General features: G+C 40.0%; 1 protein-coding gene and 1 long non-coding RNA gene across 5 annotated transcripts in view; one reads left to right on the top strand and one right to left on the bottom strand.

Annotated features, from left to right (window-relative positions):
• Nucleotides 1–10,766, top strand: part of LOC135098471 (uncharacterized) — a 17,045-nt gene extending 6,279 nt beyond the window's left edge. For 2 of the 4 annotated variants that reach the window (XM_064000876.1, XM_064000875.1), the window contains 5 exons: nucleotides 2,233–2,363; nucleotides 5,243–5,400; nucleotides 5,847–5,964; nucleotides 6,182–6,373; nucleotides 10,348–10,766. In XM_064000876.1, coding sequence (XP_063856946.1) covers nucleotides 5,259–5,400; nucleotides 5,847–5,964; nucleotides 6,182–6,296 — 375 coding nt within the window. In that variant the 5' untranslated portion in view covers nucleotides 2,233–2,363; nucleotides 5,243–5,258 and the 3' untranslated portion in view covers nucleotides 6,297–6,373; nucleotides 10,348–10,766. Of the gene's footprint in view, nucleotides 76–2,232; nucleotides 2,364–5,242; nucleotides 5,401–5,846; nucleotides 5,965–6,181; nucleotides 6,374–10,347 lie in introns of all 4 variants that reach the window. The other 2 variants (XM_064000872.1, XR_010267024.1) reach the window with 2 other exon arrangements.
• Nucleotides 1–16,321, bottom strand: part of LOC135098490 (uncharacterized) — a 92,236-nt gene extending 75,915 nt beyond the window's left edge. Inside the window, exons 1-2 of the long non-coding RNA XR_010267049.1 lie at nucleotides 16,246–16,321; nucleotides 14,986–15,008 (exon numbers count right to left, since the gene is read on the bottom strand). This is a non-coding gene — a long non-coding RNA (uncharacterized LOC135098490). The remainder of the gene's footprint in view (nucleotides 1–14,985; nucleotides 15,009–16,245) is intronic.
• Nucleotides 16,322–17,785: the final 1,464 nt, after the last annotated feature.

The raw sequence follows: 17,785 nt of genomic DNA, 5'->3' as shown, positions 1-17,785 counted from the left end.
GCAGGTCAGGATTACCTTGCCTTCAAAATGTGGCTTTTTTTTCCTGCTCCCTCCTTCAGCTGCACTTTTCCCGCGGTGAGTAGAAAGATTAAGGTTAAGGGAATGTACAGATGCCTCGGTGTGCACTTAAATAGAGGAATTGTGCAAATACAGAATAGATATTTGTTTCCATTTGGGATTCTGTTGGTTTCTTGAGATTAATGAAGTTTTTGTTAGGAATTTGTCACTATAAGTAGCATATCCCATCAATGCAAGCTCATGAAAGACTGTCTACATTTAAAACCTTAATTTCTTAATAACAGGCTGCTGTGACTTGTATAAGGTTATTAATTTGATACTGCATGGCAAGATGTGTAGCAATGGGTGATCTTTAACCCTTTCACTGTGACACAAAGCAATTAGCAGTGCCAGAAGCAATGTGTGGAGTCCTTATAAGCATAACTGTAACACAAATTAATAACTGGGAACCCATTTTGACTAAGCCATAAGCCCAGTCATCCTGGGACCACATTCCTTCATGAGTGGCACCAGGTTAGGTGGTGGTAGTGGTGGTTAGGTTAGGTTAATGACTCCCTAGGGTGTGTGTGTGTGTGTGTGTGTGTGTGTGTGTGTGTGTGTGTGTGTGTGTGTGTGTGTGTGTGTGTGTGTGTGTGTTATATATGCTTGTTTTTTTTTTTTTTTTTTTTTTTTTTTTTTTTTTTTTTAGGGTGTGGTATAAAATTTCAGTTTAACAAAGAACATGCAATGTTGCTTTTTTTGTTCCTGTGCCCCAGTCAAGCTTGAGTAGCTGGCTTGAGAGAGAGAGAGAGATGAACCACTTTTCACATTCCTTGTCTAAGAATGTCTAAGAATTGTCTAAGAATGAGAATTAGAATATTATGAAAACAGGGCTTTGCTGAGGTCATTAACCTAACCTAAACTACCTTCATTAACCTCCTTCATTAACCTAATTTAACCAAAAATGACCTAGCCTAAAAAGTACTAATTTGCAAGTATTCACTAAATTAACTTGTACCGGGAAGGTCTCGTGTCTCGGGTCACGTCAAAGGAACACTTCAAGGGAATATTCATCAGGTGTGTGTGTGTGTGTGTGTGTGTGTGTGTGTGTGTAATAATAATAATAATAATAATAATAATAATAATAATAATAATAAACGGTTTATTCTTTAGGCAGTGAACAAACTGAAAATGTACATTGGTGGTGGGGAAATACTTGACATTAATCCTAAAGGTAGGTCAAATCTAGAAGAGACTATTGATTGATGGCTCACACCATGGTGGGAATCGCACTGAGTCTGTACCGGTCCTTACGTGGCACCTTTAGGGGCGTTATCTTATTGTGGTGTCTGGTGGCACGAGTAGGCCGAGGCGCGTCAGGCGGCAGCATGTTTCTGAGACGTGTGTGTGTGTGTGTGTGTGTGTGTGTGTGTGTGTGTGTGTGTGTGTGTGTGTGTGTGTGAGAGAGAGAGTGAGAGAGAGGTTATTTTCTTGTTATGTGAGGTGAGTGTAGGTTAGGTTAGGTTAGGTTCAAGGAAATATTCATGAGGTGTGTGTGTGTGTGTGTGTGTGTGTGTGTGTGTGTGTGTGTGTGTGTGTGTGTGTGTGTGTGTGTGAGGTTGTTTTGTTGTTATGTGAGGTGAGTGTAGGTAGGTGTTATGCAGACTGTATATTGAGATATTTCAAGGCAGCTGTGTTATTAATATGCATTGAATACACATTGACACATTGATATGGTGTTATTTGGGAGGGACTAAAGGGCATTTTAATATAATTTTAATGTTAATTTATGGGTGCAGCTAACTAAGGTTTTGTACGTTGGAGAGTGTCGGGCTGCATTCATATCCTGTGTGGTGCCTCACCTTGCATTGTACTCATATTCATTCCAGACAAATAGCCAACCTTTGAACAAGAAATAACGGGTTCAAGCTTGAAAAATTTAGGTTTAGGAAGGAGATAGGAAAAAATTGGTTCTCAAATAGAGTGGTAGATGAGTGGAACGGACTCAGTAATCATGTAGTTAGTGGTAGGACACTAGAGAGCTTTAAGAGAAGATTAGACAAGTTTATGGATGGGGATAACAGATGGAAATAGGTAGGAGTGTTTCATACAGGGACTGCCACGTGTAAGCCTGCTCGCTTCTTGCAGCTTCCCTTATTTCTTATGTTCTTATGTTCTTATGTGATTGTATGGATGGCATATGAATTATTTAATGATCATCAATGTGATTTTCAGACACACTTCAGTCACAAGATGAATGCAGTCAGCTACAGCATGACATAGACAAGCTATAGACAGTTGAGAGAGGAAGAAGTCAGTGGCACCCTCACCTCAGACAAGACAAAGCTAACAATTGATAATGAAAGGTGACATTATTCTCTTTAAAGGACTCTATTATTATTGTACCCATGAAATCTGTTCTATTTTTTATTTATTTCTCTGTATTATAAGTATTTTGTATGTAAACTCCGATCACAATCTCATATCTTTATCTTGTCCTATCACTCCAATCCCTCCTCAGGATCCCCCTAAGTGAAGGTGCCTCTGGTGTTTTGCCTCTGCTAGTTGGGGGGACCTGAGGAGGTATTTTGCTGATTTTCCTTGGAATGACTACTGCTTCCGTGTCAGAGAGCCGTCTTTGTGTGCTGAGCGCATAACAGAGGTGATAGTGTCTGGCATGGAGGTGTACATTCCTCACTCTTTTTCTTGCCCTAAACCTTCTAAACCTTGGTTTAACACAGCTTGTTCTCGTGCTATACATGATAGAGAGGTGGCCCACAAAAGGTACTTAAGCCTTCCATCACCAGAATCTCATGCACTTTATATTTCTGCCCAGAACCATGCCAAGTCTGTTCTCCAACTAGCCAAAAACTCCTTCATTAACAGAAAATGTCAAAACCTTTCAAGATCTAACTCCCCTCATGATTTCTGGCATCTAGCCAAAAATATCTCCAATAACTTTGCTTCTTCTTCTTTCCCTCCTCTATTTCAACCAGATGGCACCACTGCTATCACATCTATTTCTAAAGCTGAACTCTTTGCTCAAACCTTTGCTAAAAACTCTACCTTGGAGGATTCTGGGCTTGTTCCTCCCTCTCCTCCACCCTCTGACTACTTCATGCCACCTATTAAAATTCTTTGCAATGATGTCTTCCATGCCCTCGCTGGCCTAAACCCTCGGAAGGCTTATGGACCTGATGGGGTCCCTCCTATTGTTCTCCGAAACTGTGCCTCCGTGCTTGCACCTTGCCTAGTCAAACTCTTTCAGCTCTGTCTGTCAACATCTACCTTTCCTTCTTGCTGGAAGTTTGCCTACATTCAACCTGTTCCTAAAAAGGGTGACCGTTCTAATCCCTCAAACTACCGTCCTATTGCTTTAATTTCCTGCCTATCTAAAGTTTTTGAATCTATCCTCAACAGGGAGATTCTTAAACATCTATCACTTCACAACCTTCTATCTGATCGCCAGTATGGGTTCCGTCAAGGCCGCTCTACTGGTGATATTCTGGCTTTCCTTACTGAGTCTTGGTCATCCTCTTTTAGAGATTTTGGTGAAACTTTTGCTGTTGCCTTGGACATATCAAAAGCTTTTGATAGAGTCTGGCACAAAGCTTTCATTTCCAAACTATCCTCCTACGGTTTCTATCCTTCTCTCTGTAACTTCATCTCAAGTTTCCTTTCTGACCGTTCTATTGCTGCTGTGGTAGACAGTCACTGTTCTTCTCCTAAATCTATTAACAGTGGTGTTCCTCAGCGTTCTGTCACCCACTCTCTTCTTATTATTCATTAATGATCTTCTAAACCAAACTTCTTGTCTTATCCACTCCTACGCTGATGATACCACCCTGCACTTTTCCACGTCTTTTCATAGACGTGCAACCCTTCAGGAGGTAAACATATCACGCAGGGAAGCCACAGAACGCCTGACTTCTGATCTTTCCAAAATTTCTGATTGGGGCAGAGCAAACTTGGTATTGTTCAATGCCTCAAAAACTCAATTCCTCCATCTATCAACTCGACACAACCTTCCAGACAACTATCCCCTCTTCTTCAATGACACTCAACTGTCCCCTCTTCTACACTGAACATCCTTGGTCTGTCCTTTACTTATAATCTGAACTGGAAACTTCACATCTCATCTCTAGCTAAAACAGCTTCTATGAAGTTAGGTGGTCTGAGACGTCTCTGCCAGTTTTTCTCACCCCCCAGCTGCTAACTCTGTACAAGGGCCTTATCCGTCCATGTATGGAGTATGCTTCACATGTCTGGGGGGGGTTCCACTCATACTGCTCTTCTAGACAGGGTGGAATCAAAAGCTTTTCGTCTCATCAACTCCTCTCCTCTAACTGACTGTCTTCAGCCCCTCTCTCACTGCCGTAATGTTGCATATCTAGCTGTCTTCTACTGCTATTTTCATGCTAACTGCTCTTCTGATCTTGCTAACTGCATGCCTCCCCTCCTTCCGCGGCCTCACTGCACAAGACTTTCTTCTTTCTCTCACCCCTATTCTGTCCACCTCTCTAATGCAAGAGTTAACCAGTATTCTCAATCATTCATCCCTTTCTCTGGTAAACTCTGGAACTCCCTGCCTGCTTCTGTATTTCCACCTTCCTATGACTTGAATTCCTTCAAGAGGGAGGTTTCAAGACACTTATCCATCAATTTTTGACCACTGCTTTGACCCTTTATGGGACTGACATTTCAGATGTACTCAAAGCATCTTCATGAAAAGTAAGTGACCACCATTCATCATTGCAAACATCACATTCTAATTCTTTAATCACCTGAGCAAATTTTTTGAACAGTGGCACTAGACTTGTAACTCTATTTCCAGATGTATTTCTTCATTACAACTTAACCCCTTTGTATTCACGGGGTGTGTGTGTGTGTGTGTGTGTGTGTGTGTGTGTGTGTGTGTGTGTGTGTGTGTGTGTGTGTGTGTGTGTGTGTGTGCTTCATCATTTAGTGTTCATTACATCTATCGAAACAGTTTCCTTGTTTTTGTTATTATTTTCTATTACCAAACATGTATTTCTTTTTTTTTTTCTTTCTTCTTCTTCTTCTTCTTCTTCTTCTATATATATTCTTACTTCTTTTCCTCCTTACTCTTCACTAGGTGGCAATGACAAACACCCTACAAATGTTCACTCCTTTTTTTCTTTCTTTCTTTCTTTTGAGTTAAATGATAAAATAAAATGTTTGTAAGCATGTACATGTTGTTAAGGGAGGCTGTAATACTTTGCAGCGGTGCCTGAGAAGCGATGCCTTCACCCACGCTGTGTTCACCACGATGGAGGAGTGCCCACACTTCCAGGACCTTACTGTTAAGAGGTTCCCTGAAGACCCTACTTGAGCACAACCGCCGAGACATTCTCTCCAAGCCGGAGAAGTTTGTGCGCCTGAGTGAGTCGCTTCAGTGTCTTGGCGAACATAACAACATGAGAACATGAGGGGAGCTGCAAGGAGCCATCAGGCCGGCACATGGCACTTCCCGAATTGAATGTGTCTACCTATTTCTACTTATCCCTTTCCCTAGATTTGTGTATCTTCTTTTAAAATCTCCCTAGTGACTCAGCACTAACAACCTGATTACTGAGTCTGTTCTTTTCATCCACCACTCTTTGAGAATTAGTTCCTTGCACTCTGCTGCTTTGACTGGCCACTACTGCACGAGCCTGTCTTGACTCCCTGACATCTCAGTCACTTGATTCAAATGTCTGATTAATTAGTTATAATAAATCAATTGGAAGTTTGTTTGGATAAGAGACTGTGGGCCTGTGTAGCCATGGAAGATATTGACTATTGAAATCTTGAGAACACTGTGTTGAAATCTGTCACATTATTCACAGAGCCAGGGAGTGATGCTGCTAAGACCTTCACTGTCTATCCAGAGGGATCCGCAGGTGCTGGTGGTGGAATCTTGCTTGGACAGTGTGCCTGTAACACACAGGCATATTTCTCCAAAAGGTGACATTATCTTTCAGAATTGCTTTACTCCTGCAAAACAACTGTGTACTTTTCTCTCACAAATCCACACACAGCAGGAACATTTTCCTAAGAGGATGCTGTTCTTATGTGTTGCAGTGCTGTGTCTCTCACTTTCAACAAGCTCTAGTGGAAGTTAAGGGGAGTTTCAATAGTGTTTTTATGATTTGAATGACTGAACATTGGTGACATTCCTCAGGTTGACGCTGTGCTGCCGGTACTGTCGCCTCAGCTTCTGCGTCAGATTCAGAACAGAGACTTCAGCAGAGAGAGTGAGTGGGAGAAACGCTACAACTGCTTTGCCCACTCGATGATGCTAGACCAGCATGTGGAGTACGGGAGCAAGAATGGGTTCTGCCGTGCCGTTTGTCCTGCCAGATTCCCGGAGGAGGTTGGTGATGCCTCCACTTGCATGTCTTTTCTGTATTTTGTATAGACCTGTTTGTATTTCACAGGATTAAGTCAAGTTCTGTTTGGATGTATGTGACCAGCTGTGCTGTGTCTGACTGTCCTTTTCCACTAGGGACTGATGGGGCTAAAAGTGTGAATGATGTCTGTGTGTGTGTGTGTGTGTGTGTGTGTGTGTGTGTGTGTGTGTGTGTGTGTCTGTGTGTGTGTGTGGGATTGCCAGCTTTTTTTTTTTTTTTTTTTTTTTTTTTTTTTTTTTTTTTTTTTTAATGTATGAGTGACACTGGCCAAGGGCAACAAAAATCTTATAAAAAAATGCCCACTGAAATGGCAGTCCCATAAAAGGGTCAAAGCTGTGGTCAAAAATTGATGGATAAGTGTCTTGAAACCTCCCTCTTGAAGGAATTGAAGTCATAGGGAGGTGGAAATACAGAAGCAGGCAGGGAGTTCCAGAGTTTACCAGAGAAAGGGATGAATGATTGAGAATACTGGTTAACTCTTGCATTAGAGAGGTGGACAGAATAGGGGTGAGAGAAAAAAGAAAGTCTTGTGCAGCGAGGCCATGGAAGGAGGGGAGGCATGCAGTTAGCAAGATCAGAAGAGCAGTTAGCATGAAAATAGCGGGAGAAGACAGCTAGATATGCAACATTGCGGCGGTGAGAGAGGGGCTGAAGACAGTCAGTTAGAGGAGAGGAGTTGATGAGACGAAAAGCTTTTGATTCCACCCTGTCTAGAAGAGCAGTATGAGTGGAACCCCCCCAGACATGTGAAGCATACTCCATACATGGATGGATAAGGCCCTTGTACAGAGTTAGCAGCTGGGGGGGTGAGAAAACTTTCGGAGACGTCTCAGAACACCTAACTTCATAGATGCTGTTTTAGCTAGAGATGAGATGTGAAGTTTCCAGTTCAGATTATAAGTAAAGGACAGACTGAGGATGTTCAGTGTAGAAGAGGGGGACAGTTGAGTGTCATTGAAGAAGAGGGGATAGTTGTCTGGAAGGTTGTGTCGAGTTAATAGATGGAGGAATTGAGTTTTTGAGGCATTGAACAATACCAAGTTTTCTCTGCCCCAATCAGAAATTTTAGAAAGATCAGAAGTCAGGTGTTCTGTGGCTTCCCTGCGTGATATGTTTACCTCCTGAAGGGTTGCACGTCTATGAAAAGACATGGAAAAGTGCAGGGTGGTATCATCAGCGTAGGAGTGGATAGGACAAGAAGTTTGGACCTAGTTGTGGTTTATAGGAGTGGAGTAATCTCATGGTATCCCATCTCTATATGTGTCCAGTTTGGCCTTAAAAATATGGACTGTTACAGCATTGACGTCTTGCTGAAATCATTACATTTGTTCACACTTCTGAGGAAAACTTTACTCCTTGATGTCTCTTCTACAGTTAACTTTCTTCAGCTTCTTACTGTGTCCCCATGTACTCTGTATATCTAAAGTTATTAAACATTCTTTTTCCACATTTTCCATACCATTTATCAATCTATACATGTTTATTAAATTCTCTCTCTCTCTCTCTCTCTCTCTCTCTCTCTCTCTCTCTCTCTCTCTCTCTCTCTCTCTCTCTCTCTCTCTCTCTCTCTCTCTCTCTCTCTCTCTCTGTGCTTCTGTTTTTCCACCTTCCTATGACTTGAATTCTTTGAAAGGTGAGGTTTCAAGACACTTATCCTCCAATTTTTGACTCTTCCCTTTTGCAGAGATCTCCATTCTTGGAGATTTAAATGTTCACCACCAGCTTTGGCTTTCCTCTCCCTTCACAGACCATGCTGGTGAACTAGCCTACAACTTTGCTATCCTCCATGACCTAGAGCAATTGGTGCAACACCCTACTCGTATTCCTGACAGTCTTGGAGATACGCCCAACATTCTTGACCTTTTCCTGACCTCTAATCCTTCTGCTTATGCTGTCACCCTTTCTTCTCCGTTGGGCTCCTCCGATCACAATCTCATATCTTTATCTTGTCCTATCACTTCAATCCCTCCTCAGGATCCCCCTAAGTGAAGGTGCCTCTGGTGTTTTGCCTCTGCTAGTTGGGGGACCTGAGGAGGTATTTTGCTGATTTTCCTTGGAATGACCACTGCTTCCGTGTCAGAGACCCGTCTTTGTGTGCTGAGCGCATAACAGAGGTGATAGTGTCTGGCATGGAGGCGTACATTCCTCACTCTTTTTCTCGTCCTAAACCTTCCAGATCTTTGTTTAACACAGCTTGTTCTCGTGCTATACATGATAGAGAGGTGGCCCACAAAAGGTACTTAAGCCTTCCATTACCAGAATCTCATGCACTTTATATTTCTGCCCAGAACCATGCTAAGTCTGTTCTCCAACTAGCCAAAAACTCCTTCATTAACAGAAAATGTCAAAACCTTTCAAGATCTAACTCCCCTCGTGATTTCTGGCATCTAGCCAAAAATATCTCCAATAACTTTGCTTCTTCTTCTTTCCCTTCTCTATTTCAACCAGATGGCACCACTGCTATCACATCTATTTCTAAAGCTGAACTCTTTGCTCAAACCTTTGCTAAAAACTCTACCTTGGAGGATTCTGGGCTTGTTCCTCCCTCTCCTCCACCCTCTGACTACTTCATGCCACCTATTAAAATTCTTTGCAATGATGTTTTCCATGCCCTCGCTGGCCTAAACCCTCGGAAGGCTTATGGACCTGATGGGGTCCCTCCTATTGTTCTCCGAAACTGTGCCTCCGTGCTTGCACCTTGCCTAGTCAAACTCTTTCAGCTCTGTCTGTCAACATCTACCTTTCCTTCTTGCTGGAAGTTTGCCTACATTCAACCTGTTCCTAAAAAGGGTGACCGTTCTAATCCCTCAAACTACCGTCCTATTGCTTTAATTTCCTGCCTATCTAAAGTTTTTGAATCTATCCTCAACAGGGAGATTCTTAAACATCTATCACTTCACAACCTTCTATCTGATCGCCAGTATGGGTTCCGTCAAGGCCGCTCTACTGGTGATATTCTGGCTTTCCTTACTGAGTCTTGGTCATCCTCTTTTAGAGATTTTGGTGAAACTTTTGCTGTTGCCTTGGACATATCAAAAGCTTTTGATAGAGTCTGGCACAAAGCTTTCATTTCCAAACTATCCTCCTACGGTTTCTATCCTTCTCTCTGTAACTTCATCTCAAGTTTCCTTTCTGACCGTTCTATTGCTGCTGTGGTAGACAGTCACTGTTCTTCTCCTAAATCTATTAACAGTGGTGTTCCTCAGCGTTCTGTCACCCACTCTCTTCTTATTATTCATTAATGATCTTCTAAACCAAACTTCTTGTCTTATCCACTCCTACGCTGATGATACCACCCTGCACTTTTCCACGTCTTTTCATAGACGTGCAACCCTTCAGGAGGTAAACATATCACGCAGGGAAGCCACAGAACGCCTGACTTCTGATCTTTCCAAAATTTCTGATTGGGGCAGAGCAAACTTGGTATTGTTCAATGCCTCAAAAACTCAATTCCTCCATCTATCAACTCGACACAACCTTCCAGACAACTATCCCCTCTTCTTCAATGACACTCAACTGTCCCCTCTTCTACACTGAACATCCTTGGTCTGTCCTTTACTTATAATCTGAACTGGAAACTTCACATCTCATCTCTAGCTAAAACAGCTTCTATGAAGTTAGGTGGTCTGAGACGTCTCCGCCAGTTTTTCTCACCCCCCCAGCTGCTAACTCTGTACAAGGGCCTTATCCGTCCATGTATGGAGTATGCTTCACATGTCTGGGGGGGTTCCACTCATACTGCTCTTCTAGACAGGGTGGAATCAAAAGCTTTTCGTCTCATCAACTCCTCTCCTCTAACTGACTGTCTTCAGCCCCTCTCTCACCGCCGCAATGTTGCATATCTAGCTGTCTTCTACTTTTTCTTCTTTTATTAATCCCCCTCCTCCTCCTCCTAATAACCCATACCACACACAATAACCGAGCCTTTTACTTTCAGACCAGCAGCAGCAGCAGCAGCAGCAGCAGCAGCAGCAGCAGCAGCACACACAAGAGGTGTTTTCTGTATGATGATGATGATGGAAAAAGCACATCTCGAAAGGATGTTATAAGCAGGGCAACGTAATGAACTTCAGTGAATGGACGTGTGTGCGTGGCTGCAATCACTATGAAATTAAGTTGAAAATAAGAAATATATTACTTTACAGAAAGGAATGCTTAGAGTGAATGAAATTACTGTAATGAATGAATGGAAATAAAGTTGTGAGTCATTAAATGATTAGGAAAAGAAGCTGTGAATAGGTGCATTATTGTTATTACTGAAAGGAAGAATATTTGTAGGATATGTCATGTATATTATCAAAGTGTTTTCATTCTTACTTTCTTCTTTCTCTTTTCATCTTTTCTTAGTATATTTAAGTGAATTTCTCTCTCTCTCTCTCTCTCCTCTCGCTCTCTCTCTCTCTCTCTCTCCTCTCTCTCTCTCTCTCCTCTCTCTCTCTCTCTCTCTCTTCTCTCTCTCTCTCTCTCTCTCTCTCTCCTCTCTCTCTCTCTCTCTTTCTTTCTTTCTCTCTTCTTTCTTCTCTTTCTTTCTTTCTTTCTTTCTCTCTCTCTCTCTCTCTCTCTCTCTCTCTCTCTCTCCTCTCTCTCTCTCTCTCTCTCTCTCTCTCTCTCTCTCTCTCTCTCTCTCCAGCCATCTCTTCTCTCTCCTTCCATCTTTTTCTTAGTATATTTAAGTGAATTTCTCAGATCTCTCTCTCTCTCTCTCTCTCTCTCTCTCTCTCGCTCTCTCTCTCTCTCTCTCTCTCTTCTTTCTTCTTCTTTCTTTTTCTTTCTTTTTCTTTCTTTTTCTTTCCTCTCTCCTCTCTCTCTCTCTCTGCTCTCTCTCTCTCTCTCTCCAGTAGTCAGTAGTCAGTGAGGAGGTAGTAGCAAGTAGTGTTCAAGTAGCCTTAGTAATAGAATAGTTTGGCTTGCATGGCAGTGGTTAAAACATCTACCCTCTCACATTTTTGGGGTGAGACCACTTGCTTCATATGAGCCAAATGGGGTGACTCCTCCCCTCCCCACCCCTCCCTGTCAATCTGTGGGTGAGTGTTGCCCATGCACCTTTAAGGAGATAAAATTTGAGAGGTACATTTTGCTTATTCCTTCTGATTATGCAGGATTCAACCATTAATTTCATCTCTATAAAACTCTATGGGGTTTCACTTGCCATAGACTTGTGGGATGAAATAAGGGAGAGCATTTTGCAGTCTCTCTTTTTTTCATCTGTGTTACAGTCTATGGGTTTCACCTGCCCAGGGTTGGTGGTGGTGGGGGTGGGGTGGGGTGGGGGAGTTCTAATACTCTGAGGGGCGCCCTGCTGTAGGTTGTCAAAAGAAAAATTTATTATTATTATTTTTTTTTTATTGATTTTGTTATTGTTCTCAAGTTCTCAGTATTATTAAAACCAGCACTAACATCTTATTTTACAGATCAATCAATCAATACTATTTCCAATAAATATTTACTAAATGTTATTGTTTTATTAACACTCAAACTACATTAATGATGAGATGAGTAGAGAGATTTTGTTTTGGGGTGAGAGAAAAATTGTGCTTTTTGTATTTAGAAGGAAGCATAAATTGTGTGTTTTGTTGAGTTAAAGGGTAATTTTAGTAACTTGAGAAGACAAAGGAAGAAATTGTGTTTGTGATTTGTAATAAACACAGGATGAGGCAGAAATGTGTGTGTGTGTGTGTGTGTGTGTGTGTGTGTGTAAAAATACATTTAAATGACATAACAGTAATGAAACCCAACTCATTGAATAGAATACCATAAGCCATTATTAATTGCAATCAATTTTCTTACTAAATTTACAAGTAGATAATTAAAGTTTAAAACACAAGTAAATTAACTTAACCCATCTATTAATAACACCATTAGACTACTAAACATTATATCAATTACATCCACCAGTAATTACCAATACTACCCATTATTACCATTACACCAATGCATCTCTCTCTCTCTCTCTCTCTAATAATATTGGCAGAGAGAGAAAGGAGTTTTATTTATTAGTTAATTATTATTATTATTATTGTTATCACCGTTAGATTAAAAGCAGTGGCACATTAAAAATCACCGGTATTAATTACAGTACAATTTTTCTTTATTACATCATTACAATATAAATGTGATGATTCTGGTAAAGTAAGTGAGGAGAGAAGAAATTCAAGGAAAACTGGAGCTCTTCATTGCACTCCTTACTAAGTGACCTTCCTCTCGGACTCTCTGTCACTAAGTCCTAGACATCTTAAGGAGAAAAGTGACCTCTCTCAACATCTGGCCTCACCTGAAATAAGAGATTAGTTTTTTAATCACCAGTACTACTACTACTACTACTACTATTACTGCCCTTAAATTACCCCATAATAAACACAAGAACAGAGGAGGAGGAAGAAAGGGAAGCCACTGTTATTTATATATTAATTCACACCACAAAAAAAAATTGGGATAAAAACACATTAATTTTAGATAAAACAAGATAAAATATGAATACAATATAAAGGAAAGATAGAAAACCCATATTAATTAGGTCAGAGATATAAGGATCAATTCATCCCCACAGTATATAAAAAAAAAATTATTCACATGACAAATCAGATTAGTACAGTAATTCTACCCAGGGATTAAATACACCCAAAAGTAGATAGATAACTTAGCATACACCCCAGTTAATTATACTCACAGGATTACAGATTCAGTAGAAAAAAAATGTATAGTTAGTTAACGATTATGACACACCCAGACTGATCCAGTTCACGGTAATGCAATTATTCATCCCACAACTTTACAATCTGAGAAAACCATCAATGCTTTTGGAAAGTACACGTATTTTAGAAATATTAAACAACATAATACGAGCATCATTTATTATCTATTTGTTATTTTCAAGAAGTATTTGTGGGATTTTCTTGGCCGTGTTTCAATGGGTTTGTGGTTTTGTGGTTTTAGTGATGTTTTTGGATGTAAATGAGAGAAAATGTGGGAAAAAAGTATTGAGATGTCATGTCACAATATACTGTTTCAAAATATAGACATTTTGTGTGTGTGTGTGTGTGTGTGTGTGTGTGTGTGTGTGTGTGTGTGTGTGTGTGTGTGTGTGTGTGTGTGTGTATCAGATGTGTTAGGAGGTAAATGTGTGTGTGTGTGTGTGTGTGTGTGTGTGTGTGTGTGTGTGTGTGTGTGTGTGTGTGTGTGTGTGTGTGTGTGTGTGTGTGTGTGTGTGTGTGTGTGTGTGTGTGTGTGTGTGAGTGAGTGAGTGAGTGAGAGAAAATCAGAAAAAAATAATGAACAATGAACTAATTAATGGAATGAATAAAGAAATCATAACTTGAAATAAAAAAAAAAAAAACACCATGTCATTAAATTCCAAACTGATAAAAAAACGCAGCAATATCTTTCTGTGTTACTTCAGAGACCCGACACGTCACTCACTTGTTTCCACGAGACGAGTGGGTGACACGTCAGACAGACTAATACCCCTGAACACCTTGTGCCAATGTGCTATGCTGGGATACCACCACCACCTCTACCTGACGTCTCCTCAGCTGCACGTCACCTTCAGGAACCTTAAGCGCTTGTGAGAAAACAGTGACAATTGTTGAAATCCTCACAGTTTATGTACAGTGCCTCTATATCAACCTTGGAGTGAAAACCTTTGCCAATGTTTGATTTTACTGAATTTTTTGTGCATTTCTGAGTGTGCTTGGGTGTTTTTGACTGTGTTTCAGTGTCTTTCTAGAATTTTTGGGGCATTTTTCTGTTTTTTTTGTGTGTGTTTGGATGTTCCTGTAGAATTTGTGCGCATTTTGCATGTGTTTTTTGAGTGTCTTTGGGTGTTCTTGACAAGCAGACACTAACTAAATATATCAGATTTTAATTTTAACCACCCAAAAGAGTCTTTCCTTCACCACTCCCAGACACTCAAATATATCAGATTTTAATTTTAACCACCCAAAAGAGCCTTTCCTTCACCCTCCTCCCTTAACAAAAGTCCAAATTAATATTGTCAGCTTTTTGTGAGAGAGAGAGAGAGAGAGAGAGAGAGAGAGAGAGAGAGAGAGAGAGAGAGAGAGAGAGAGAGAGAGAGAGAGAGAGAGAGAGAGAGAGAGAGAGAGAGAGAGAGAGAGAAAGTTTGTATATCAATATGCATTTCCTTTTAATCAAAAATTTTCGTGGACATTCCCAAAACACACAAAACATTTTTAGCATCATAAACACTATATAACAATACATAAACATAATAATAATAAGATAAACCATCATCAACACCACAAACACCATCAGATCTGCAGCCAATGAGAGCCACACACTATACAACCAAGGCCATTTCGTCAGCCAATGAGGGAACTTTCTCGTGTCTCGGCAGGAGGTCTGATCGCGTGTGTGCAGGCAGACAGGTAGAGAGGTAGACATAATAATGAACCTTTTTTTAAATGAATGAATCTGTGTGACTGGTCTACCAAAGGAGTGGAAGAAGATTGTAGAGGTAAGGAAAGAAATTAACACATAAGTGAGAAGATATAAATTTTGAACACTTATAATTACGTCTACCTTCTTTTCCGCTGTCACCAAAACATGAACAGGTACTTACCACCTCTAATGGACACCACTTCACTGAAAAAAACAAAAAGATAAGATACTCATTTACTCAGCAACTCAAAAAAATAAATAAAATAGGTTTGACAATATTACGGGTCATTGGTATTCGTGAAAACTTTGGGTCCTTGGCTACCTTGTATGAATTCTTAGTTATGCATGAAATGTCAGCATTGTCTCTCTGGCAACTCATAGTGAGACAGTGACTGAGTGAAAGAGATTGGTGAATATATAAATTGAAAAAACTGAATAGGTTAATATCAGGGACGTTCCGAGACGTCTCCGCCAGTTTTTCTCACCCCCCCAGCTGTTAACTCTGTACAAGGGCCTTATCCGTCCATGTGTGGAGTATGCTTCACATGTCTGGGGGGGTTCCACTCATACTGTTACTCATATTAAGCTGTTAATAATAATATAATAATAATAAATGTAGCAGTAGTAGTAGTAGTAGTAGTAGTAGTAGTAGTAGTAGTAGTAGAGAGAGAAAGAGAGAGACATTTACATATTGGTTACTGTCCTCATGAAAACACATTAAATTTCTCTCTCTCTCTCTCTCTCTCTCTCTCTCTCTCTCTTAGACAACAATGTTTATTTGTAAATCTTTGGTCCATCTTATCTGGCAAAATCTCATTAATCAGTCACTATATGTAGCCAAACACGGTTGTAATCTAACGTTCGTAAGCTCCGTGACGATATATGAACGTATCCAAGCCACACAGTAAATGATATAACGAAATATTGATGAAAAATAAAAAAAATCCTATTATTTCATATAACTCAATATTTCACGGTCTTAATTAAACCAAACCTCCCTGAGTATAGTGCACACACACTCCTGGATAACATTTATATACGCTTAAACCTCCACAGGGGATTTTAAAGGCAGAATTTTTAGTTATCTTATCGTAATGTACCTCACGTCACCTCACCAGGCAGGGTTTTTATGGCACCAGCTGTTACACTATATCTCAATATTTCACGGCTCTAACTCGTCCTTACCTGGTCAAATATAACATTTATAGCACCAAGGACAAAATATCAGTGAAGTAACACCGCAAGTGATCTACAAACATCACAAATTAAGTGTTAATAAGAGCACCACGGACAAACAGCGGACATGAACCAGCTGACATAACCCTTTCTCTGAACATCGATCATATTTCCAGTCTCCGCTTATTTATATGACACCCACTTCGTTACATGGCTTTTAAGGTCTTGGCAAGGTTACCTGTTGATCATATATCTTATAAATTACCTGGTTATGGTCGTGAAGGCTGAAGTAATGTGAACACTTCTGCGACTCTCCACCGTCTGTCCACAAAATGGCCGACATAGGGGGAGGAGTTTTATGAGCATTCGTTGTATTGAGAAAATTCTAATATTTCTTTTATTTCTGAGTCTAAGTTAGATTTTATGATTTCTAAAAATGTTGAATTGTTTTTTAAAGAGGTTTTTTTTGAGAGAGCCCTTATAATACCATATATTTGGGTTTTTTTCTAATTTATATAAGGTCAAGTCATGTATAAATAACACGTGAAAATTATCGATTGTCTCCATTTCCATATATTGTTAAAATACCTTAATTAACATAATAACACAAAAAACTTGTAATAGCCCATACTAAAAAGTCGATTATGATTTAGAGCCGAAAAGTAAACAAATTCAAAAATGCCAACTGAGAAATTTGACACTATATATTTCTAAAAGCTTAAAAAAAGAATAATCTAATACAAAAAAAAAACGATAAAATATTAAATATATCTAAAAAAAAAAAAAAAAACATATATTGCAAGTTGTAGCCGAAGACGAAATTGAGGCAACGAATGTAATTTTGTAAACAAACTGACTTTATAAGCTCAAATACGTCAAAATGATTATTTATGCCCTATGCTGGTAGATCCTGCGTCTTACTGAGCTATTAAACCCACATGTACCCTGAAATACTGCAAAGTAGGCCTGAAACAAGAGGCTACATTCTGATTATATTTGGGTAGGCTTACTGTAGAGAAAGCCTGTTATCAAGCTGTTCGTCTCATCAGTCCCTCTCCTCTAACTGAGTGTCTTCAGCCTCTCCCTCACCACCGCAGTGTTGCATATCTATCTGTCTTCTACCGCTTTTTTCATTCTAACTGTTCTTCTGATCTTGCTAACTGCATGCCTCCCCTCCTTCTATGATCTCCCTGCACAACTTTCTTTCTTTCACCACTATTCTGTCCACCTCTCTAATGCAAAAGTTAACCAGTATTCTCAGTCTCTCACTCCTATTCTGTCTACCTCTAATGCAAGAGTTAACCAGTCTTCTCATTCTCTCACTCCTATTCTGTCTACCTCTCTAATGCAAGAGTTAACCAGTATTCTCATTCTCTCACTCCTATTCTGTCTACCTCTCTAATGCAAGAGTTAACCAGTCTTCTCTTTCTCTCACTCCTATTCTGTCTACCTCTCTAATGCAAGAGTTAACCAGTATTCTCAATCATTCATCCCTTTCTCTGGTAAACTCTGGAACTCCCTGCCTGCTTCTGTATTTCCACCTTCCTATGACTTCAATTCCTTCAAGAGGGAGGTTTCAACACACTTATTCATCAATTTTTGGTCACTGCTTTGACCCTTTTATGGGACTGACATTTCAGTGGGCTTTTTTTTTCATTAGATTTTTGTTTCCCTTGGCCAGTGTCACTCATACATAAAAATAAAATATATATATACAGCAATATCTGTTTACTCCTTCCTGTGACACTCTCTCACTGTAGGAGGTTTCAAAAGAGTATAATGTTAATAACTATAGATTTATTCAA

The sequence above is a fragment of the Scylla paramamosain genome, unplaced genomic scaffold (genome assembly GCF_035594125.1).
Source record: "Scylla paramamosain isolate STU-SP2022 unplaced genomic scaffold, ASM3559412v1 Contig66, whole genome shotgun sequence".
Lineage (NCBI taxonomy): Eukaryota > Metazoa > Arthropoda > Malacostraca > Decapoda > Portunidae > Scylla > Scylla paramamosain.
The sequence above is the reverse complement of the archived record's forward strand: the minus strand, read 5'-3'. Positions and strand labels throughout refer to the sequence as shown.